Here is a 25,491-nt window from a genome sequence, read left to right as displayed (position 1 = left end):
TTTTTCGCTTATTGGTGAAATCTAGATGGTTTATGAGACTTCTTGGAATCTATGTCTTTATCCTAGAGTAAATTTAGTTGACAGATGAGGCAAGTCTTTTTAATAATATCATGCTTTCAGACCCATGTTATATCAAATCACATAGAAAAGCAGTATATAATGTTTAAGAAGTAAGGTTTTGGAATCAGAACTGGGTCAGATGTAGGCAAGGCCAATTACTAGCTGCACGGCTGGAAAATTTCNCTACAATCTCTGAGCCTTAACCTCCTTATATGTACAATAGGAATAATAATAGTTCTTACCTCATAGGGTCATTTTGAGACCTTACTGGCATAATATAGGCAAAGTGGTTACTACAGTGATTTTTACTTTGGAGCAATAGCTGTTTTATTACTCATGTTTTGATAACCATCTAAAACTCCATGTGTGGAGGCCATACATATACTGAAGTTTGCTCATTTCCCGTGGACTTGGAGTCTGTATTACAGTTTGTAAAGCTTACTCAGGACTACTTTGAACACTAACCAGTGCCTCTCACAAGGAATTGGGCAGGACATTTGTGTGGGCAGAAAGGAGGCTTGCTCAGCTCCAGTTGACTTATATCGTTACATAAATTGGCACTGGAAGAGAAAGGATACTGGGTTAGACAGATGGTGGTTTGATCCAGAATATTGGTTCTGCTGATCATTTTGAAATTGATTTCATTGGAAATATTTTCTCTGCCAGTAAGTAAAAAGATCTCTTTGCTGTGTTGCATGGGTGCTAGTACTTGCCATCTGCCATTGAAGAAAACTCTGCATCTTTGACATTCATCACTAAACTAAAACTAAGTCAAGAATGGTAATAATGGAAGAGAAACAAATATACTTCTTGCATGTGTACAAAGCAATAGCTTTTACAAACCAGTTTTCCTAATAAGGAAAACAGAGGTTTTTAGAAGTTGAATAACAAGTCCAAGTTCACACAGGTAGTAAGTGGAGGAGCCAGGATTTGAACCAGGTATGTCCAGTTCCAAAAATCTGTGTTCTGTAGCATATATCCTCTAAGCCCAGGAAAGCTTTTCTAGTGTCTTTACCCCCTATCTAAGGTAAAAGCTTATAAGATCCTCTGGGGAAGATTGTTTGTTTCTTGTGAATTCCCCATATTTGGGAAGAACTATATGCTAAATGATATCCCTAATGAAATCTACCTTCTGGATTCTTTCTGAAAGATTTTTTTTTTAATTAAATGAAGCTACTTTTAACTAAATTAGCTCAGGATGACAAACTTTTAGACAACAACCTTCCCTTCTGTTTTGGTTTGGATTTTTTGGAGTTCCTTAGAGTTCCTGATAGACCTGGTGCAGACAGAGGTGAGGTTTGTGCCTCGTCTCCTAGTTTGAAGGACCAAGAGACTCAACTTCTGCTATGTCCTTTGTCCAAAATTCCCTCTTTCTGATCTACTTCATGTTCAGAACCTTGTGACTATACAAGAAGTCTTTGTCCAACAGAAGATCTTTCCAAATTCTTAAATTAGAAAATACCTCATTAGCATGTTATTTATTCTTTGAGATGCAGTACTAAATATGTAGGTAATAAACTGTAGACAAGCATTAGCACTTCTAGGCTGTATGTAATACCAAATAGGTTTTTATCTACTTCCCAAGAGTTACTCTGTATGTGAGTAGAAGGACAGAACTTGGTCTTGCTGGGTGGTTAGATAGGGGAGCCCACCAGCCTTATAACTTTTGGCGTGCAAATTAGTGTTGTATTCTTTATTTTTTGAGTTTGCTGCAGAGGACAGGTATTGATATTGAAAACAGTACTTATTGTACCTTTTAAACTATGTCTCAGCACAATATCCATCAAGGGTTTTCTGATCACTAAACTATTAAATTCTCAAATACCAAGGGCCCATTGTATGTTCTGAGGGAAGCTAATAGGTAAATCCTACTAACAGATAAATATGGATGAATTTTTAAGCTGCCCTTTTACTGTGCCCTAGAGCCTTAAGGGCTGGCTCACTGGTTCACTGACTAGTTTGAATAAAAAGGGAGGGAAATGAGGGAGGAAAAGGAGGGTTCAAAGTAAGACAGAGTTCTTCAGGGAGGATCTCTGAATAAAAGGAGGCAGTGGAGAAATTCCCAAGTTTAGTGTGTGTGTGTGTGTGTGTGTGTGTGTGTGTGTGTGTGAGAAGGTCAGGTTGGGGGGAGAAAATAAAGAGAAGAAAAGTTCAAGAAAACTTAGAATTTACTCTCTGGCAGAAGGCAGATCCTAGCCAAAATCTTCTTTACTTCAGTCCTGATTTGCTGGCCCCAAACCTCACCAACTCTGAGCTCCATCCTCCAAACAGGGATGGGATGGGCGAAGAGGACCTTCAGTGGGTCCTGACAGATGCCAGTGGAGAGAATGCAATACAGTCTGTGCAGGTGGGGTGGGTGGTGGTGTCTGTTTTTCCCTTCTCTATATTAGAACAGCCTTCCTGCTCAACACCAAGATTTCATTTCTTCCTTTCTCATTAAAAAAAATTTAAAAAGTCAAACCTACGGGCGGTTGTACCATAGCTTCAGCTGCATGCAAATGAACTGATGGCTTTGGGAATGCATCCAACATGCAGCCTAGGAAAGGAAGGTGCATTGCCCCCTGACATCACTTCACGCAGAGAGAGCCTCATATTCCTGCTCACTAGTTAGGTTGCTTTTCTAGTTATTGAAAACTTAGCTCCCCATTAATTCCCTTTCTTAAATAAGCCTGTTTTCTTTAAGCCAATTGAAGAGTTTCCTTCCATTTTGCACAGTCTCCTTAATACCCCTTGAGGCAGGCCTCATTATTTGCCCCCACCCTCATGCTCTCAACCCTTCTAGCACCCACTTTGCACTTTTGTTGAATGAGGCTGCAGACATCCTCACCCCATGGGGAGGTGGCCGCCTGGCCAGCAGTCCACCAAGCAGAACACACTTGCTGACAGCAGCATCTTCCAGTTCAAACATTCCTGCTTCATCCCCTTGCCACCTGTTCCGAGCAGATGGGAGGCTGCCACGGCAGAGGCTGGTGCTAAAATGCCACTCATGCACGTTGCAAACAAAAGGGCTTGTATGTGCAGGAGCAGGATTTTTATTGTTGAGGTACAATAACAAAACAGGCTGTTTCCTATAATTTTTTCATTCATAAATTTCCTCCAGTCAGCCTAGCTAGTTGGGATAGATGATTGGGAACAGGTGTATCTCAAGCTCTGGTCTACAGTGAGCACGTGGGAACTATGGGAGGTGGGAGGGTGGCAGGAAGGTGACTGGAGCTCATCTAATTCTCTGCGGTCCAACCTGGGCTTTGGGCCCATGTCTTTATAATCACCCAGCCTCATGGGTCATTGCCCAGTTTTCTTTTAAGAAATAGCTTAGTCTCATGTGACATTACTGGAGAATTTAACAGGGGCCCATTAGAACATCAGCAAATATAGAAATAATGGTGATGAGTTTTATACCGAGATCACGTGGTACTTTGCAGAGTGTGGTCTAGTCTCAAGTGAGTAGAACAGTGCAAATTTTATTTTTCTTTTATATGTCTTAAAACATCTCCCACAGTATTCGCCATTGTGTTATAAACATCAAGGTCCCTCAGGTATTTAACCAAAAAACTTTTCAGATTTTGGAAAAGCCAGAAAATGTCTATATCCTTAAACTACTTCCTTCTACCTCTGCTCTAGGTGGACACTCTGGAGGTGATACGACATCCAGAAGAAACCACCAACATGAAGAGACAGACCATGGCTTCTTACTTCCGGGTATGGAGTCTTTTTGATCTCTGTTCTGCCAAGGACTCCCAACCCTTCCCGTAAGAGGCCAGATATGGTGGAATTACTGAAATAAGAGCAAAGCACAAGAGTCAGTTAAGAAAGATTTGGGAGTGTGGGGAGAGAAAAATTATAGTGGGGACCTACCTCTAAGTATAATGTTCTCTGATTTCAGAAAGATCAGATGAAATCCCATGTGTCTCCAGAGGGGGCCCTCTCTGTCACTAACACATAGCCCTGTCCATTCAGTGCGCTGATTCTATGAGCATTTGAGCTGCTACTGGAACCAGCTGCTTTTCCAGCGTATTTACTGACAAAGTGGCTAATAAAATTCCAGAAGGTGGCTTATTAAGTTCAGATCCTGAGGGAATCTGCCTTAGTTTTAACTTTATTTTCCTAGATCAAATTGACCCATTGCCAGACCCAATTATTTCCCATCTCTGCTGCCCCATTTCTTGATATTTCATCTAGTAAAATGACTCCTTTGAGTAAAAACATTGTGCCTAGAAGGGCTCTGTTAAATGCACATTATATAGGAAAGATAAGATGCAGACATTGTATCTTTCGCACAAATTTATCTTCATATTACAAAACACTAAGGTTGGAAGCCCCTTAGAGATCATGTACCACTGGAAGCTAAGGTCCAGGCAGCCTTGTGGTGGAGATGCTATTAGGCCAAAGATGGAATTACTGATCTCAGGTTGTAAGGTGGAGTTGCAATAGGAAGGGGCTCAGCGGAGATGGGCAGTCAAGTGGTCATAAGCTGGGGTTGCTGAGGCAGGCTGAAGGGACAGTACCTTGGAGCCAGCACCATGGGTGGAAGGCTCCATGGAAAGCTAGGAGGTTCAAGAAGGATCCAAAGCCAAGAAGTCTGACCTAGTCAGCTGTACTTCAGAAGCAGACTAAAATCGGGCTCAGAGAGTATGAATTGGGCCCAGAGGCCTTTGAGTCCAGCACTCAATCCATGTGGCGATTCTTGCTACAGCTTCTCTACCAGGTGAATATTCAGCTCCTGTTTCATCACTTTCATGGTTGGACATTTCTAATTGCCATTTATTTCTTATCTTGAGACCTACCCTGGTCCTGTCCCCTTTAGTGGCTGTATCCTCCTAGTGTCTTGGTGGACAGTGTGTGTGTGTCCATCCGTCCGTCCCATGGAATTTGGAGGCTCTGAACAATCCTGTGAGATCATCTTCAAGATCCTACAGTCCCTCTCTCAAAAGAAGTCACCTTTGCCTTATGATTTTTCAGAAATATATCCACGACAGTTTGGTGTACTCCACATGTTAATTCAGAGAAACGGATTATATCAGCAAGCTAGGTAATATCATTTTGGATCAGTAGGAGGTGTGATTATGAAATAACGAGACTGATTTCCTGTGTGGCTGGTAATTGCCCCTGAAGGTGTGTCCACAAGAGATGCTCCAAGAGTGGATGCCCCTGAGAAGTAGCGGAGGCTGTCCCCACACAGGCAGTGCTCTTCTTTTCCGCATGCCCTCTCTCTGTGAGAGCTCCCTGCCAGCCACTCCATGGATGTTAGTTGATCTTCATGATAGTCTCTTTTTCTCCAGCTTTCTTGTTTTCTTTGCCCTTTTTCTCTCTGTTTCTTGTTTCTCTTCTGCTTCATTACCGGTGGTATCAGTAGGATTTGCTTAGACTTCCTGGTGGTTCTTAGGCTGAAGAAGCAACTGGCCCCTTTCCTAAAAGCTAGATCTTTTAAATTACAGGTACAGTTTATGGAGTATTACGTTAGAATACCACACAAGCTGGTTCTGGCGATGGAGTTACAGGGTAACCTAAGCATGTTCTTCGACAGCTAAGTCTCTGTCTCATAGGGATATTGCTTGGCATTAGGTGATATTTATTTATTTTTTAAAGATTCATCTATATGTTTTCTTTCTTTCTTTCTTTCTTTCTTTCTTTCTTTCTTTCTTTCTTTTTTTTAAAGATTTATGTATTTGAGAGAGAGAGATAGAGAGCGTGAACTGGGGTGAGGGGCAGAGGGAGAGGGAAAGGGAGAGAATCTCAAGCAGACTCCCTGCTGAGTGAGGAGCCAGCTGTAGGGCTCAATCCCATGACCCTGAGTTCATGACCTAAGCGAAATCAACAGTTGGATGCTTAACCAACTGAGCCACCTAAATGTCCCTCATCTGTTCATTTTGAGAGAGAGAAAGAAAGAGAAAGAACATGCAAGCAGGAGGGAGGGTCAGAGGGAGAGAATCTCAAGCAGACGCCTGGCTGTGGAGGGAACCCAATGCAGGGCTCAATCCCACAACCCAAGGTCATGACCTGAGCTGAAATCAAGAGTCAGATACTCAACCAGCTAAGCCACCCAGGCACCCTGGCACTAGGTGATGTTTAAAGAATGCTTTTGAATCCACAGGCAGCTGTAAGTACTCATCAGAACCTATATTATCACCCCCTATTGCTGGTTTCTTTTTCGGCCTTATAAAGGTCTGTGAGTTGTTTATGAGCCAACAAACTGCTCTAGAGGCCCCTGTAGGCCTGTGTTGTAATTATCCATTATGTTTGTGGTAACCTCATTTCATGTGTATTTTTTCCCCTGGTAGTATTCTCTGATGGATCTGCTCTCCAAAATGGTGGTCGGACAGCCCCACTTTGTGCGCTGCATTAAACCCAATGATGACCGAGAGGCCCTGAAGTTCTCCCGAGAGAGTGTGCTGGCCCAGCTCCGCTCCACAGGGATCCTGGAGACAGTCAGCATCCGCAGGCAGGGGTATTCCCACCGCATCCTCTTTGAAGAGTTTGTGAAAAGGTCAGACCAGCCTCTTGGGAAATACATCATGTTAAATATAGCTGTCCTGTGGCTATCCCTGTCCCCTGGGACTGCTTCTCCTGCTTGTTTGCCTCCTAACATGTAATTGGATAGTTACCAGCTACCATTTACTTCCTTAAATGTTGCATTTTTATTGTGCTGCAGCTAAACTGCAGTGGTCTGGAGGACAGAGTAAGCACCCTTCTGATCACTTTTAAAAAATAAGAACGTCCATGAATATTTATATATTATATATACCCTTAGATTTCAGAGCCTCCAGATACTTACTTGGTATGATGAAAGTGTTCCTCCATAGGTGGGTCAAGATTCTAGTGGATGTGAATACACCCAGGCACCCAATCCTCTCTCAGGTTAAAACAATGGCATGTTATAATAGGATAGCTAACATTTACATAGCACCTAGAGTGTCCTAGATGTATAATCTCATTTGATCCATAGAACAACCTGTAAGCTATGCCCTATTATTTTCCCATTGAGGAAACTGAGGCACAGAAGAAATGTAAGTAACTTTCCCAAGGTCCCACGCTAGTAAGTGGTAGAGCAGAAATTTGAACCCACGCAGTCTTCAGCATCCACACTTTTAATCTCCTTGGTCCATTGCATTCAATCAGTGTTTATTGAAATAAATTGTTTTGGAGTTTTTTAGAGCCAGAAATTGACTTTATCTAGGAGTGAAAACCTGTTCTTTTCTATATAGCGGCCATAGGGATGCGTTGTGGTATCATGTGAATTACGGGTAGAATTTTTACAAAACTTTCTGTGAGGAACTGGGGGCAATAGTAACAAGAAGCCACCTGCGAGATGCACTGCTATCTGAAGCCATCCAGAGAGGAAAATCAAAATCCATTATAAAATCTGCACTCCATTAGCCATTTTAGTTTCTTTTACCTTCTTTCTAAAACTTATGCCCAAAGTCATTTTTCCAACTTTTTCTCCAGGAAGAATGGATTCGAATACGGTATCTTGCTTCATCGAGTCTTCCAAATGCCACTACATTCCATGGAGAAGAAAGGGCAAAGAAATTTCCTTGCAGTGAGAGCTTTTAAATTAAAAATAACGAAATGGCTTTTAGAAAAGAAGTGTCTTTGAGCTCCTTTTTCCTCTTAAATTTGGATGTGGAACAAGAAAAAAAAAAAGACTATTTTAGCACATGAATGTGACTAGTCAAGTATTTTTAGCCACTAAGTGTGGAATACATAAAAATATTTAAGAAAACAGGTCAAATGCTAAACAGATTGGCACTTCTTTGTTCGTAATCAGAAAGCCATTAGGCAAGTATGAACAAGAAATTCAAAATGTCAGTAAATCTGAAGGTATCAAAGATTTCTGAGCCAGCAAGTTAATTGGTATTTTGATCCTTTTGGGCAATTTAACAACAAAATAGATGAGTTAGCAGTTTTCTTCCTTGATGTTATTCAACAAATAGGTGCGCCTCTTATCTTCCTGTTCAGGAGTGCTGTTTTGTAAACTCATAGCGGAAATATGCAGAGAGAACAATCAAAGACGGAGAACAGAGTCTTCAGGGTTTATTGGGTAGAGGTAAATAAAAGATAAAGACTTGCTTTATGTTACTCTTTACCTTTTTGTATTTTCTGGCATTCAGGACTGAATCCTGAAAGACAGTGTTTGGGGGATTATGTTGTCAGGTTCCAGAATGGGGAAGTAGTTCCCCAAGTCACCCAGATGTGCCACTTGGCCAAACCTAAAATACTTCCTCACCCCATCATCTTTGAATTTTTTGGCAAAATGACTTGGAAGTGCTCTTCCTATTTTCCATTCATGGAGCCTTGAAGGGAGAGAGGTTATTCCCAACACCTTGTCATCCATGGGGCCAGGTGGGTTGGAAGGATTTATTCTCAGATAGGTATGGAAAAAGTCACCTGGCAATGCTGGGCAGGTAGCTAAAGCCTCCTGAAGTCATAGTATTGAGGGATATCACAGAAAATGACTGAATATTCATTGGCATCATGGTCACTGGGCTCTGAAGCATGGTCCGCAGAAAGTCTCTACTGAGGCAAACACATAGGACAGCATGTATTGGGATGTGTTCTTGCAAATTATCTGTAAAATAGGACTGTACATTCAATTCCAGGTCTTACCGTTTATTAAACTATTGCAGTAAATAATGTGATTTAGTAATGAGATCAGTGTTCTAATCTACTTTTGGAAGTAGTATTTCACAAGTTACTTGACATTTCTGTAAAATATGTTTCCTTGTCTGTGTGAGAAGGCAGGTATACACAGAGCCCACATCGTGAAGATTTTCAGGGATCACATGCAGATTCCTTGGCCTTACTTGGCTTTTGAGTCTTCCAGAAAGGCCCACTTCCCCCAGTCAAGCTCACAGGAGGGAGAACTATATCTCCCAGGACCCAATTCATAATAGTCATTAAATCAATGTCTGTTATACAGAATAACATTTACTCCCCTGACCCAGGACATCACAGTTTTGCACCTATGATGTAGGGAATTTCCACCTTAGAAAGATGACTTGTCTTTTGTGTGGAATTTTGTATACTGTAATTCCAGGATTATTTGAGATCTCTCTAATGTACACAACACCTTAAATTTTCTTTAAGATCTTCCCTTTCAATAGTTTACTATTTCTCATTTTTCTCTTCCTATGTTTTCCCTTTGTAATTAAAATGAAATCACTGAAGTATTGTAAACTTGTAGAATTCCCTGGCAGTGGCAGAAGAGTATACAGTTACATGAGTCTAAATGTGTGGTTTAGTGGAATAGATACTGTTTTTTCATAATCATTGAGGGTGGGGGTGATACTCTCAGCAGCTGTGGAAACAAATATACATTATTTCCAACAAACTATGCTGTTATTCAAAGTGTTTTTTATTTGGAGCTTCCTTCAAAACTAAGCACACAATTATTTTATTTGACTTCTGGGAACACCCAGTTTGACTGCCTTTTCTATTCGACTTGGCTCTGAATTAATCTTAGCTATTTCTGAAAATTAACACATGCACATGACAAGAATTTACCAACTTTGAGGCCTTTATTTATTTTTTTAAGATTTTATTATTTGAGAGAGGGTGCATGCACTAGTGTAGGGGAGAGGGAGAGCACAGAGGGAGAGATGTAGACTCCCTGCTGAACAGAGAGCCTGACTCGGGACTCGATCCCAGGACCCTGGGATCATGACCTGAGCCAAAGGCAGATATTTAACCAACTGAGCCACCCAGGTACCCCAACTTCAAGGCTTTTAAATGAAAGTCCAGATATAGATTCTAAAAATGAGTCCTTGAAATGTTTGTGGCAAAGAGAGTATGTAATGCCCCAAGGAGTTTGGGAATGAGGGGTCTTTAAAAGGAACCATATTTATTAGGACTTTTATATTGGTTCTGGTGTGACTTTTTTGTGAATGAATTACCCAACTACCTTCCAAGTAGTAGCACAATCTCTAGCAGCTACAGAGAAGCCTTGTGAATGCCGAGGATTATGGACACAATTGTAGCTTCTGAACATTTGTGAAGAATCAAAGTGCCCTGGTGAGAACTGTCCTCTAAAAAGTCATTTATACACCTCTGCCTTCATGTACTTCTCCATATCTCTAATAGAATGCTTGGCACAGAGTAGGTGCTCAAAGAATGTGGAACAAATGATTCTAAACCCAGTGATGCTAAAGGCAAGAATGTGTCTCCTCTGTGTTCTCAGCACCTTGTATGGAACTTGCCGTATAGGTAGGTCCTCATTACACATTATCTCTTGATAACAAGGAGGGTATATTCATGGCCAGAAACTAAGAAGCCCTGTAGGTGAGTGGCTAATGAGACATGTATATCCACCTCTTGGTTTCATCCAGGGATCACTTTGGAAAAACCCTGAAGGAGTACAAAGTTAAGGGTGAAAGTCCAAATATGAAAGACTCGAAAATCAAAGTCAACTTAAAAAATGTCTAGATGTCTAGACTCAGTCCAGACCCTCCACTGGTAAGAATATCTGGGTCTCAAAGGATTGCTCTAGAATCCAAGAAAATCTGGAGATGCCCTCAGTGGGGAGTTTTGTGTGTCTTTTCCCTTAGAGTATAAATAAATAAAAGCGGTGAAGAGAAAAATAAATGACAAGAATAAAGTACCTTTGTTGAGGAGATGAATTACAAAAGAACATATGACACAGAACATCCTAAACATTTATTCTCTCCTTTTGACTACTCCTTGCTGTATTTTTCAGAATACTAATGGTAGTCTTTCAACTGAATTTCTGCCTAGCCTCCAAATGTGTCTTTCCAACTCCAACCTCTTTGCTAGACGTTCCTTACACTGCCACTAGTTATGTTTCTAAGAATATAAAGATAATCATGTCATTCTTGTGAATAAAATTCTGTACCTGCTCCTCATTGCCTACAGAGTAATATCCAAAGCCTTTAGCTCAGTAGGTAAGGCTTTCCATAATAAGCACCAGCCAACCATTCTCATTTTTCCCCCACTGTTCTCTCTCACATACCCTAGACTGCTGTCAGGCTAACCTTGGACCCTCCAGGCCCATGCACAATGTTGGCCTTTACACCTCCTCTTTTCTCTGGTGGAAAGTCTCTCCTTGGTCACCTCCTCCCCACCTCTCAATCTCTGGCCCAGTCACCTTCCTTTGGAAGCCTGCCCAGGCTCCATAAAGCTGGCAGTTGCCCCATCCTTGGTCCCACATCTGGATGTTGATATCTCTGTATTAGAACATATACTTTTATTTTTATCCAAACATGTCTGTCTATCCCACTAGACTGTAAACTTCCACGGGGTTGGAGTGGACCTCACTCATATTTTTACTTCTAGCATCTTCGTGGTATAATGTATGTTCCATGGTGTATGTTTAGTGTTTCCCAAATGAGGGAATGTATCAGTCAGGAATGCATTTGACTGTGAATAACAAACAAACATATTTAGTGCTTGAATTAGGGTTTCTCGGTCTCAACACTGCTGACATTTTGGACCGGGTAATTCTTTGTTGTCAAAGACTATGCCTATGCCTAGTAGAATGTACGATGTATAATAGCATCCCCGGCTCCTACCTATTAAGATGCCAATAACCTCCTCACCACCCCCAAGTCATGACAATAAAAAAATGTCTCCAGATATTGCCAAATGTCCCCTGGGGACCAAATTTTCCAAATTGAAAACCAATGGCAAATAGGTTTGTTTGTTAGTTTCTCACAAAAAGAAATTAAGAAATAAGCTATTTTTAATATTAGTTCAGCTGTTCAGTGATGTCACCAGGGACCTGAATATACCCTCAGACCTCCTTCCATTCCCTTTTACCATCTTTACTACGTGGGTTGGCTTATAGTCTCATAGTCACAAGGGTGCTGCTGCCTCTCTAGACATCATGTCTATATTCAAAGAAAGAAAAGGGCAAGATGAATGACTAAGCCAGCCATATTTGTCCCACCCTTTATTAGGAAAGAAACATTTTCCCAGAAGCCATTTCACATCTCATTGGCCTGAACAGAGTCACATAATCATTCCTAGCTTCAGAGAGGGGCTTAGAAAGTAAGGAACAGGACTGGGGCTGGGAACATTTTCACCCAAAGGATAGAAACTACTGTTCTTTTAGCCAGGAAGAAGTGGGAATGGAAATGAGAGAGACATTAATTATGCTTATCACAGAAAAGAGACCTCATGTTTATTAATTGAATGAGGGAGTAACTGAATAACTAAGGGGCTTAGTGAATTTGAAAATACTTCCAGTTCCCCACAAACCACTCATTTCTTATTCCTTGCTACCCAGCTTCTTCCTCAAGATGGTAGTTTAAGAACTAGCAACAAGTAGAGAAGTGCCTGAGTAGAAACGGGTAAGATACTAAGAACCCTTTAATTCCATTGCCCTGAAAAGGTGTATTTGCAGTTTTAAGTCTGCAACAAATTCTTTTAGCTCCTGCAAAATGAACTGAGTATCATCAGTTATCACTGAAAACTTCACCTAAGGACAGGGTCCCTGACATTCCCTTACAGAGACCCAAGGTTAGGAATTGAGAGAAAAATCAACTCACAGAGGAATCCAGACATCCCAAGAAAGGCTGAAATCCAAGTTTCAATTTTCAAAGAATAAAGCTTCTGCTTTTTTCTTTGGGTATTCAGCAGTGAATAAGAAAATGCAAATCCTCCAAGAGCTAGGATGATGACACCATGCCTTGTCTCTCACAGGACATTCCTGGATTTCTTTAGTTTTTACCTGTAACTACGTAGGTGGGAGCCTGACATAAAATAGATCTTAGTGTACCAGTCAGATAAACTAGTAGATTTGCAGCAAAGTGAACAGAATCCTCATCCTGCAAATTGATTTACATGGTAGTGAGGGACACATTATGTGAAGGGAAGATAATGGACAGCTTCAACACTGTGAGTAAACGTATCGCATAGTCATGTGAACAGTCTCTGCATTTATCTTCTAAGGGCAGCAATGGAGTGGTGACATTCTGTGGGAGGGGTCTCTAACAACTGCTGTCCTTTTATGCTGTCATTCCTGCCCATTGTTCTGTGTTTGAGAAAATGAGTCAGCCACCCCTCCCCAACTGTATGTGTTCATGCATCTTCTGTAGGTGAGACAGAAATTTCTCTTAACTCTTACATTTACGTTTTTATAATCTTGGTTAGTGTACTAAACAAACAAAAAACTTTAAAAGCACCTTTAATAATGTCATTGAAAGACTCTAAGAAGTAGCCTGGTCCAACTTTCCATTTCGCAGATGAGGAGGTTGAAGCCAGAGAGGTGAAGCGACTTCTCCGGGGTCCTACTTCTAGGAGGTTGGCAGTGTCAGTCTCTGTGACCACCTCTCTCTATTCTTAGGGGGTAGAATGGGCTCATATTGGCCTTGCCTGGGCTGTGGGTTCTTCCCAACTTGCCTAAGGCTGTAGATGCTTAAAAATCCCGAAACCCATTCTTTTAAGGTCCTGCCTTTCTCATGGAGCCCACAATCCTGACAGCTGTCTTTCACTATTCAAGTATCAGAAAAATCATTTCTGTAGTTGATAGCTCTGCAAATTCAGCCTCAACTTTGTAGTGGTGATTTGAGAAGTTGAGACAAGAGGTAATATCAATCACACTCTTCTCCAAAGGTGCTAAGTGGAGGCAGTAATGATAGTAACAGGTTGTCTTTCCTGATTTTTCTAATGCCTGCATTGTGGGCAGACTCATGCACTAATTCAGTTATAGGAAACAACCCAGGAGGATATAGAAACACAGTGGGCAATGGCCATGCTGTGCCAACAGTGCAGGAAGAAATAGCAAAGGAAACTAAGAAGAAAGATGTTATGGAGGTGTTAGACAGTATCGCAGTTGAGGAGACCACCACCCTGGACCTTTGGATTGGCTACTCAGCTTGCTCTGTGAAAATCAGTGGCTGAATTAAAACTCTATGTCGCTGGTTGGAGGTTCCTTAAGACAATTCAGTGGGACTATGTTATGTTAGATAATGATAACGATGAAGCAGCAAAAATAAATAAGAAAAAGGAAAATAATGAATGGAAAGGAGAGAAGGTGGAAGAGGAGAAAGGAGAATGTGAAGGAATCTGGCACAGAGATGGCAAATGAGCACCACGTCTCTCTCCAGCCCCAGCTGCTGACCTGGCTCCTCAGCCAAGGCACATTGCCTTCACAGCCCAGATGCGGCCCTGGAATTCCCCGACACGGTGCCCTAGGAAACCACTGCCCAGTCCATCAGCTGACGTACAGTTGACCTCATACCCATTCTAGTATGTTCTCTTCAATTTACAACAAATATCTGCCCACCCCTGGGCACCATGGTTTAGGGATGACTCAGAGGAAAGATTGCTAGCCACATTTTCATATACATTTGAGTTGGGGAAGAGAAGAAAACATTTTTGTCAAAGGGAAGGAAGACAGGAGCGAGGGGTATTTATTAACCACCTCCTGATGGCAGGCTTCATGCTAGTGCTTTCAAACATCATCTCACTTGGGGGCGCCTGGGTACAGCAGTCAGTTAAGTATCCAACTCTTGATTTCAGCTCAGGTTATGATCTCAGAGTCCTGAGATTGAACCCTGCATCAGGATCCACGCTCAGAAGGGAGTCTGCTTGGGATTCTCCCTGTCTTTCTTCTCCTGTCCTCACCCCACCCCATGCTTTCTCACTCGCTCACTCTCTAAAATAAATAAACCTTGCTTATTAAAAAAAACCATCTCATTTAATACTGGTAATAGCCTCCCAAGTACATGAAATTATTTCAGTTCTACAAATGAGGAAACTGGCTCAAAATCACACAGATGATGTGTTCCAGAGTCAGGATATGAAATAAGAGTCTACCTGATCCCAGAGCCCATCTTCAAAATATTTAAATGAGACAGTTGAATACAACCCAAATATTCACTGTGAAATCAGTCTGTAGAATTCAATTGAAAACATATTAATAATTTTACTAGCTGTAAAGTAGGCTAATCAGTTTAAAGTTTAACTTTCTATTACAGATTAATTTGTGAATAAACAACCTCAATCTTGAATTCCCACTGTCTTTTTTTTCCCTTTAGAAGGCCTCCCATTTAAAGTTTCTGAGGAAGCAGCAGCAGCAGCAGAAACATTTATTAAGCACCTATTGGGTGTGCTGAGTGCGTAGTAATATTGAATTAGAAGGAATTTACAATCTCAGGACTTCCACAATCTAATAGCACAAATCAACGTGACTTCTTATCCCAAGGCCCAAATTTAGGAGTCTTCCTAAGAATATAATGGATATAATGGCTTTTTTTTTTTTTTTTTTTTTGGTAGCAGATGGTGTCCAGCTGTTCTGTCTTTACTGAAGGCGAAACATGAAGGGAAAAAATTAAAGGGGCTTATGGTAAATATAAGAAAGAATTTAAAAAACTAAATCTGGATTTTCATACAAACTAAAGGGAAATGGGCAATTGGGGGTAATTATCAAATTATCCAAGCCAGAATAGCTCAGTTCCCTCCATTATCAACGTAAGAGAAAATTATTTATATGGGTTGAATTGTTCAGATAATTGTCCTGTATTTTGGATATCTGAGTAGACAGTCTGGGTGGTCACTAATGTTGATTGAGGGTCCCTCAAGGAATATTTTTAAATAGGAAAAGGGTTGATCCTTTTTGATGCCTGATTGGGGATGTATCTACTTAGATGCAAGTGATAGTAACCAAATCAAATCAAGAAATCATGTATCTACTAACTTGATTACTTAGTAGATACATGATTCTTTGACCAGGATATAGGCATATTGTAATTTAAATTTAAAAAAATTTTACTTAATGTTTGAAATTAATTTTTAATTGCAAAAATAATATGTGAATACCTTTTCCTGTAAAATTTTTAAATATTATACATAAGACTAGTGTCTTTCTTTCCACATCCCAAATTCCATTTCCCAGTATCCTGCTTTCACCATGGCCCCTCCCTACGTAGTTACTGTTATTCTTTTGGTAGTGTTAGCCTTTCAGAATACACACATATGTGCATACAAACACAGAGAGGGAAGAAAGAGATCAAAAAAAGGAAAAAACCCTACCTTTTTAGCTTAACTCGAATCACATATTTTATACCATTTGGCAACTTCCTTTTCTATTTAACAATATGTATTAGAGATAAACCTATGCCGTTTCATAGCCCCAATGCATTCTTTTTTAACTCCATCTTTAAAATCGGTAATATTCATGTAGCCATTCTTCTATTGGTGGATATTGACATTGTGTCAAGTTGTTCGCCAGCAATGCTAAACAATATTACATATTAAACTTGTGTGAGAATTTCTTTAGGATGGATTTTGCAATTAATTGACCTTTCAGGGGAAAGTGATATGCTTCAGAAAGTCAATTGGTCCTAACGAAGAGAAAAGACCATGAAGAGACATGGGAGCCAGTTTCTTTCCTCAGATTGTGTCACTGTAGGCAAGTTACTTTACTTCCCTGGAATTCTGTTTCTCTAATAAGTCAGTGGTTCTTCAACTTTCCCATGCATGAGAACCCCTGAGGCCTTGTTAAAACACAGATTGCTGAGCCCTGCCCGTGGAGTTTTTGATTCGTAGGGGGCTGTGTGTGCAAGTTTCCAGGTGATGCTAATACTGCTGATCAGGAGACTACTCAGCCTTTGTTCAGCTATGTTGAGGAGAATATCCTGTGAAAGAGATCATAGTTGAAATTCTAAGTGCCCCAAACAGAATACCTAGGGAAATTTGAAGTCTTCCAATTTATCCAGATATGATAATAATAACCCAAGGCTTGCTATAGTAACAGTATAGTGTTGATTATACACATCAGTTTTAAAATCACAGAAGCAATTCTTTAGGGCAAGAGACAAGTCAACATAGCATCTTTGTTGGAGGTAATCTTAAAGGGCCATCCAGTTCAAGTACCTAGCTAAAACTAGAATTTCTTTGGCAATATTCTTGACCTTGTCTATCCACTTCCCATTGAACAGTTCCAGGGTCTAGGAAATCACTCTCTGACTCCTGAGGCAACGTATTTTGTGTTTTTAGATGTCTGATCACAACCTTGTCCTTCCTAACCTTGACCAAGATCATCATCTATGCATCCATTCCAGTTCTACATCCTGGGCTTTAGAGAACAAATCAGCTCCTTTCTCTATTTGATTACAGTCAATTATCATGTTCCTCTAAGTCAGCAGTTCTCATACCAAATGCATCAAAATCAACATAGGAGCCTATTAAAATATAGATTCCTGAACCCTAACTGTAGAGATTCTGATTCTGTGTCTGGAGTATGACCTGGGAATCCACGTCTTTTATGAAATCTCCAAGTAGATCTGATATAGATGATCTGACCTAGCGAAGAGACAAATGGGGTTCAGGACATGCTTCCACAAAATATGACACCTTGGCATATTGAATATTTCAAGCTGAAGGGATTTGTGAAATGACATGAGCAGGAAGGATTTTCTGTCCTTTCTTTGAAGCAGGTCATGTAACCCTCATGTGAGAGGTGCCCTCCCTTGACCAAGAAGAAAGAAACATCTTCATTTCTGAAGACAATGGATACAGAGAGGGATCCACATGGCCAGGTCTTGCTAAGTTCCCCCATTTTACCACATTTTGCTCCTATCTTTGTCCTATCACCTCATTCTGTGACTCTCCACTCTTCATCAAATCTAGAGTTAAAACACTCAGGTTTAGCCATTTCTTCAGTTCTTCATTTCCTTATGAAGGCTCCTGTGTCATGTCGAACTTCTATTTAATGACTGTGTATGCCTTTTCCTGCTAATTTGTCTTTGGCAGTCTAATTTTTAGACCCAGCCAGAGACTCAAGAGTCTAGGACAACTTCTTTCCTTTCTTATAAGACCCAGTTAAGTCTTTTTGTCTAAGCTCAATAACCCCAACTTCTTCAGCAGTTCCTCATATGACATGGCTTATGTTCCCTCACCGTCCTGGCTGCTAAAGGCTACCTGCCAAAGTACATTACAAAATATACCCATTAACCCCTCTCCCCATCCTGACTTACTATTCTTCATAACACTTACCCCTACCCAAAATGATGCTCTTTGTGTACTTGTTTAACATTTAGCTCCCCGACTAGAATATAAGCTTCATGAGGGCAGGGGAATTGTCCACCTTGCTCACTCGTGACATTCCATTACTTCCATCAGTCCCTGGCACATTAGCTGATCCTAAATCAAGTTTTGTTTAATGAAAAAATGCGAATGAAAAGCCAATTTAATGTAGAGAGTGAAACTATACAGAATGAATGACTCATCCTAAAGGAAAGTATTTGCTTAAGATTTTTAGAAAAAAGAATGAAAATATTTATATAATCTTTAAAAAAAAAAATCTCACTATTGACTTACAGCTGTGGCAAATCTTTTAGTAGTACAGATGTTTCATAAGCCCTTGAATATAAAACTCGAACTGGAAGGATGAGTCAGTGCAGGGCTCATTCATTATAGGTTGGGATTTCAAAAGCATCTTTAAAAGATGCATATCGTTCCCAAACAATGTAAGAAATGCAGGAGCAGAATGACCACGGTGAGAAGTGCAAATTTTAAATGTCAGGTGTTACAAAAATGTAAGCAGTCTCCAATGCTTATGTAATTTTTATCCAACATAGATAACTCTTAGCTCATGCTCGCACTCTCTCTCTCTCTCTCTCCCTCCCTCCCCTCTCCCCTTCTAGGAGTATGGGTAATTGTCAGGAAATATAGAGAAATTAAATTTATTGTATATATTGTCCATTGTCAGTGAAAACAAAAGGAAAAGTTCAACCTCTGCAATAATTAAGAGAATGTGCGTTAAAACCACAATTAAATTAACCACAATTTGATAAACCAAATATCATTTGATACCTATTTGGTAATAATCAGTTAAGTCTGATAATTCCTTGGATTACATGGATAAAGAACAAGACTCTTAGGCTCTACTGGTGAAGTATATATCTGTGTGATCACTGTGGAAACAATTTTACTCTTTTAGTAAAATCTGAAACGAACATATTACACTAACCAATGTTTCCACTTAATTTTTTAAAAATTTTTTTAGATCAACTTTTTTTTTTTTCTCAAGATTTTACCCATCCATTTGTCAGAGAGCGCACGAGCAGGGGGAGTGGCAGGCAGAGGGAGAAGCAGGCTCCCTGCTAAACAAGGAGCCCAATGCAGGACTCCTGCCACCCAGGCATCCCAATATTTCCACTTTAGAAGTTATTAAGTAGAGAAGTGGCAGTGTTTCTGAGCCACTAGACCTTTTAGGATTGCTCGGTAGCACTGGGTCTACTTAAGTGTGAAGACTTTCCGCCTCAACCTGACCTGACCACGGGTTTGTGCTCCTTTGGGTCAAATGTCTACAGCCTAGAGTTTTGTACTTCTTTATTTCTCTTGTTAAAAGATAATTTGCAGAAGGTAACATCATGACTCACATGCAGATATAAAGATGAATGTGTTTAAACAATTTATTCCTATCATATGAGGGAATCAAGCAGGTATTATCATCAGTTCAAAGGAAAAATCAAAACAACACAAGCTTATGTGAAGTAAAAGAAGGTTGAAGTGAATTGCAAATGGAGACAAAACTGGGTTTTCTGGGCGCCTGGGTGACTCAGTCATTAAGTGTCTGCCTTCGGCTCAGGGTGTGATCCTGGAGTCCTGGGATCGAGCCCCACATCGGGCTCCTCCTCTGGGAGCCTGCTACTTCCTCTCCCACTCTCCCTGCTTGTGTTCTCTCTCTCGCTGGCTGTCTCTCTTTCTGTCAAATAAATAAATAAAATCTTTAAAACAACAAAAAACTGGGTTTTCCACAGTAAGAAGTCAAAATCATCACTGGACTGGACAGAGTTTCTGTATCTATCAATTACCTATAATTTACAAAGAGTTGCAAACTAGCTCAAAGAAGATGAACAGGGCTAGAATCCAATAACGCAGAAGGGTGTGCTAAAGATGGTGTATGTAGTTTTCTATTGAAGTACCAATATCTTGCTGACACACTAGTCCAAACAGAACATTGTTTGGATCCCCCACACGTGTGTCAAGGAGCACTTGACAGCTGGTATTCAGATGTAGGAGATCAACACTTCTCCCAAGCTAAAAGCCCAATATTCCAGATTGCTATAGATGCAAATTCCAATGAGCTGAAAAGTGCTAGAGTATCAAAGGTCCTTGTTAGAAAGTCAAAGATACTACCAGGTATACAGTAAGAACTAGGAGTAGACGCAGGTTAGATGAATGTAAAGAAGCCTGAACTTGGAGTTAGAAGACATGGGCAAGTCTCAGGCCTCCACTTACTAATCTGTGACCTTGAGACAATTCCTCCTCTCTGACTTTCTCTTTTCTACAAAATAATTTTTATTGATGCCTCTAAGTTCCCTTCAGGATCTAAATGTTTATTAGAGGAGTAAGCCAGTCCCTTCCACAGATGGCCCTGTGGGAATGCCTAGGCATGGGGAGTTTTGACAGAGGGCAGGGCACATCTGTTTGTGAACATGAGGAAGAACAGCTAGATTGGGGGGTCCTAGATCCCCAGTGTGCAGAGCCAAAGCCCCAGCATCTATGGGAAACTTGCAAAGTTCAGCAACAAAGGAAGAAGAAATGTTAGAGAGGAAGGAAGTTACTAAAGAATAACCTGCACCGTTACAGGAAATGTATCACCAAGGTTGGCTCTGTCTCTACTCAGTGTGGGAACCAGTACTGTATTAGTCAGGGTTCTCCAGAGAAATAGAATCAATAGGGTGTGCGTGCATGCATGTGTGTGTGTATGTACACTGAGAGAAAGGGACTTATTTTAAGAAATTGGCTCATGCAGTTGTGGGGGCTGGCAAGTCCAGAAGGTGCAGAGCAGGCTGGGTAGGCTAGAAATTCCAGCAGGAATTCATGTTGTGGTCTTGGGTCCAAAGGCAGCCTGGGAGGTGGTATCCCTTCCTCCCCAGGGGAGCACAGTCTCTCTTTGTAAGGCTTTCAACTGATTGGATGAGGCCCACCCACATTATGGAGGTAGACTACTCAAATATTAACAATATTAATTTTTTGACTTACAAACTTAGCCTCTTTCTCTATTTAGGTTGTCTTTAATTTTTCTTAGCCAATATTTTGTAGTTTTCAGTGTACAGGTCTTGCACATTTATTGTCAGATTTATCCCTATTATTTCACATTTGTAATGCTATTATAAATATTATTTTTTAAATTTCAATTTCCAATTGTTTGTATAAATACAGTAATTCCTGTATATTGATTTTTATCTCACAACTTTGCTAAACTGACTTATTAGTTCTGATACTGTTTTTTTTGTAGATACCATTGGATTTTTTACACAGACAATTGTGTCATCTTCAAATTAAGACAGTTCTATTTATTTTTAATACAGATGCCTTTTCTTTCTTTCTCTGGTCCTCTTGCGCTACTAGAATCTCTGGGACAATGTGGAAGTTGCAAGAGTGGACATCCTTGCTTTTTTCCTAATTTTTGGAGAATCAGTATTCTGTCATTCACCATTAAATATGTTAGGTTTTTCATAGATTTGTTAATATTAGGTTGAGAAGGTTCTGTATAAATCTGTTGAGGTTTTTTTCCTTTTGAAAATAGGGTTAGATGTTTGATTTTATCAAATGCTTTGCCTCATTTATGAAGATCATGCTTTTTCTTTTAGCTTGTTAATATGACATAAAGTTGTTCATTATTATCCCTTTAAAATTTATAGAATCTATAGGATATCACAAATTATCTGATATTATATAATTTGTATGTTTTTCCTTTTTTTTCCCCCACCTGACCTATGTAGCCAGAAGTTTACCAATTTTAACCTTTTCAAAGAATTGCTTTTAGTTTAATTCATTGCTGGTTTTCTGCTTCATTGATTTTTTTTTTTTTTAAGATTTTATTTATTTATTTGACAGAGATAGAGACAGCCAGAAAGAGAGGGAACACAAGCTGGGGGAGTGGGAGATGAAGAAGCAGGCTCCCATTGGAGGAGCCTGATGTGGGGCTCGATCCCATCACGCTGGGATCACGCCCTGAGCCGAAGGCAGACGCTTAATGACTGAGCCACCCAGGCGCCCCTGCTTCATTGATTTTTCACTCTGATATTTATTGTGTCTTTTCTTCTGCTTACTTTGGGTTTAATTTGCTCTTTTTCTAACTTATGGTGGGGGCTGAGCTCATGTCTCTGAGAACATTTTTTCTATTATAGGTGTTTGAGGTTATAATTTTCTAAGTACTACTTTAGCAGTTTCCCATAAGTTTTAATAGTTTTTTTTTTACTTTCATTTGATCAAGGGTACTTCTTAATTTCTCTTTTAATTTCTTCTTTGACCTATTAGCTGTAGCTCTTTTATTATTTTGGGAGTTGCCTTATGATTTACAATATACATCTTTAACTTATGCTAATCTACTTTCAAGCAGTATTACATCACTTCACAAATAGTATTAGAATCCTACAGTATTATACTTCAATTTCCTTCCTCCTGACCTTTATACTTTCATTGTTATGTTTATGCTATTTATGTTACGTTGTCACACATTTCACTTATCTATATGTTATAAATGTCGTGATACATTGTTATTAATTGTTTGAACAGTTAAGTATATTTTTAAAAGATTTAAATAATAAGAAAAAATTTCTTCAGTATTTAACAACATAGTTATATTCTGGTACTCTTTATTTTTTTATGTAGATCTATATTTCTACCTGGTGTTATTTTCCTTCTTCATAAAGGATTTCATTTAACATTTCTTATGGGGCGCCTGGGTGGCTCAGTTGGTTAAACAGCCGACTCTTGGTTTCAGCTCCGATCGTGATCTCGGGGTCATGAGGTTAAGCCCTGTGTGGAGTCCGATGTTGGGCTCCACAGTCAGCAGGGAGTCTGCTTGAGATTCTCTCTTTTTCCCTCTCCCCCTCCCCTTGCACATGGGCATTCTCTCTCTAAAGCAAAAATAAATAAAATCTTTTTAAAAAATTTCTTATAATGCAGATCATCCCCTGATGACTTCTTTCAGCTTTTGTACGTCTGGAAAAATTATTTTGCTTTGTTTTTGAAAAATATTTTCAGTGAGTATAGAATTCTCTTTCTTTTAGTTCTTTAAAGATTTTGCTCCATTGTCTTCTCACTTGCATTGTTTCTATTATGGACTCTAATGTCATATTTATCTTTGTTCCTCTGTATGTAACTTGTCTTTTTTCTTTGGTTGCTTTGAAGATTTTCTCTTTATGACTGTTCTTGAGCAATTTGATTATGATATCCTTTGGTGTAGTTTCCTGCAAGTTTTTGTGTGTGTGTGCTTGGACTTAGATCGGTTAGTTTGTAGTTTTCATCAAATTTGGAAAATTTTTAGCCATAATTTCTTCAAATATTTTTTCTGTACCCTTCTTTTTTCTCTTCATCAGGGACTCTAATTTCATGTATTGAGGCCACTTGAAGTTGTCCCGCAGTTCACTAATGCTCTTTTTATTTTTTTAATTAATTCATTTTTTGCATGGCAATCCAAATTTATTGAACTACTGATGCTAAGTTATACAAAATTGCACGATTTTAATTAAGGCTTTTAGTTTACATTTGGCCACCTCAAAGTAGTTGTAACATTAGGTTGGTCAGTTTAAATACTGTGGCTCCCTGTTGGATAGACACACAATCTTTAGCAACAAGGCATTGTTAAGTAAAACAGCAATAGTTACTGCAACTTAGGCCTTGTGACCAATTACACATGATTAAAATTACTTCCCACATTCACATCCACAGTACTCGTCCACCATTTAGCATCTCGACCAAAACGTTACACCTGTGAAACAATCACTAACGGACAAAAATACTAAACCTGTATATTTGGTATCGCAAATACACGTATGCATAAGCAAGCAAGGGATTCACAGTGAGAATCTACAGCTGCAGAAGCCTGAAAATGATTTACAAAAATTGTTAAGTCATTAAAAAATTGTTTGAAAGTATACACTTTTTGTAGACCCCCACTGTACACACAACTATAAACATTGTTCCCTATGTAAACAAAAAAGGAAACACATAATATAAGATTTAAAAAGTCTGGACATTTCCTGCCCAACATATATTAAAGGCAATGTCTTTAATCTAAGACATATTGAAAGGGCTATCATATTTTAAAGACAAGATCACTATCTCAACAGGTAGTTTTTTTTTTTAAATTAAAAAAGAAACTTTATAGCTGGGTCAATGAAAGCACTTGTACAATACAATGATAATGACCTTGAATTTCTTTTAAAAAATTACAATAAGCTACAAGTATCAAAGAAGTGAAGTTATCTGGAGTAGTCTGTATAGGAGCTCTTTGGACTTTATTATGCTAAAATAGTGGTGCTTTTAGGATTTACATTATTGTACTCTCCAATACAAAGAATGTGGCACATTAAATTATACAGTGCACCCTTTTCATATATGTACAACATTGGTGGATGAAATATGTCTCTTAGCAGTAATACTGAATTGTAGCCTCTGGTTTTACCAGCCGCATACTCTAGGACTATCGCATAAGTAAAAATCTCTCTTGTGATACTGAAAAGTGATTAGAATGTGCAAACTGATGTAGTAGCTTTCATCTGCCTCTTAAAGGGTACCACTACAGAAAGTCCATTTAAGATGTTGGTAGGTTTAACAAAGTCAGAATGCTAGCACTGTTGAATTGGGCAACTGTTCTTCAGATCTGTCTCAGAGCTACAATGCATTTAATATATTAAAGTAGCTGACTTGCTGACTTTTTGAGGGCCTTCCCAGGCACTGGAGTTTTTCTGTTAATTTGCCACACTAGGTCATAAAAGATCTCATTAATATTTATTTTTGATTTTGCAGAAGATTCTAAGAATGCACAGTTGTTCCATTGTCTTGCTGGATTTTGACCTCGTTCCTTTCCTATAAATCTTTCATCTTCCACGTCACACTTATTACCAGCCAGAATTGCTGCAACATCATCAGTGTCTTTAACGTGAAGAATCTGCTCTCTCAGATCTTGTAAATCATTAAATGTGGACTGTGCTGTGATGGAGTGAACTAATGCAAAGCCTTGTCCACTTTTCATGTATAAATCTCTCATTGCGGTAAATTGTTCTGTCCTGCATATCCAAGATGTCAAGCAAGCATACACTGCTGTGCATCTCCTTCAACTTGCTTTCTCTAAGAATCTCCTATCGTAGGATCATATTTTTCAACAAAAATTCCTTGAACAAACTGTATAGTCAGAGTAGATTTTCCAGTGCCTCCTGAGCCAAGAATGACTAGCTTATATATTCACGCATGGTGCAAACTTGTCAAAAGCTAGTACCTCTCAGACTGTCACCGGGTCCCCACAGCCTGCATCACCCCACGCCTCGTGCTCCTTCCTGGTCGCTGCTTCCGGCCCCAACGCAGTGCTGCTGGTGCCATCGTCACCCCAGCTCTCTTTTTAGTTTTTTAATTATTTTTTTCTTCTGTGTTTCATTTTGTATAGTTTCTATTGTCATGTTTTCAGTATACTAATCTTTTTTTCCTTCAATGTCTCAATTGCTGCTAATTGTATTC

At 39.6% G+C, this 25,491-nt stretch overlaps 2 protein-coding genes across 2 annotated transcripts in view; one reads left to right on the top strand and one right to left on the bottom strand.

Annotated features, from left to right (window-relative positions):
- The window catches only part of MYO3B (myosin IIIB), a gene marked incomplete at its 5' end in the record, with an annotated part of 368,039 nt that overhangs the window by 206,195 nt on the left and 136,353 nt on the right, over positions 1-25,491 (top strand). Inside the window, 2 exon segments of the mRNA XM_008687102.2 lie at positions 3,682-3,759; positions 6,339-6,544. Of these exon segments, the coding sequence (XP_008685324.2) occupies positions 3,682-3,759; positions 6,339-6,544 (284 nt within the window).
- On the bottom strand, positions 24,442-25,356 carry LOC103659828 (ras-related protein Rap-1b-like). The gene is made up of 3 exons (XM_008687473.1): positions 25,294-25,356; positions 25,163-25,212; positions 24,442-25,046 (listed from the first exon to the last, which is right to left on the bottom strand). Exons 1-3 carry the CDS (start codon positions 25,354-25,356, stop codon positions 24,671-24,673), a joined length of 489 nt encoding a protein of 162 aa, XP_008685695.1. The 3' UTR covers positions 24,442-24,670.

Source organism: Ursus maritimus, unplaced genomic scaffold (genome assembly GCF_017311325.1).
Source record: "Ursus maritimus isolate PB19 unplaced genomic scaffold, ASM1731132v1 scaffold_1, whole genome shotgun sequence".
NCBI classification, from domain to species: Eukaryota; Metazoa; Chordata; class Mammalia; order Carnivora; family Ursidae; genus Ursus; species Ursus maritimus.
Note: the sequence above shows the minus strand (reverse complement) of the source record. Positions and strands in the feature narration are given on the sequence as shown.

Bases quoted from the DNA above. Each gene is read 5' to 3' on its own strand.
- LOC103659828 (XM_008687473.1), bottom strand. From the start codon at position 25,356: ATGGCACCAGCAGCACTGCGTTGGGGCCGGAAGCAGCGACCAGGAAGG. The intron at 25,213-25,293 runs GTGATGCAGGCT...TGAATATATAAG, and splicing joins GAAGGAGCACGAGGCGTGGG to CTAGTCATTCTTGGCTCAGG. The intron at 25,047-25,162 runs GTTTGTTCAAGG...TTGGATATGCAG, and splicing joins AAATCTACTCTGACTATACA to GACAGAACAATTTACCGCAA.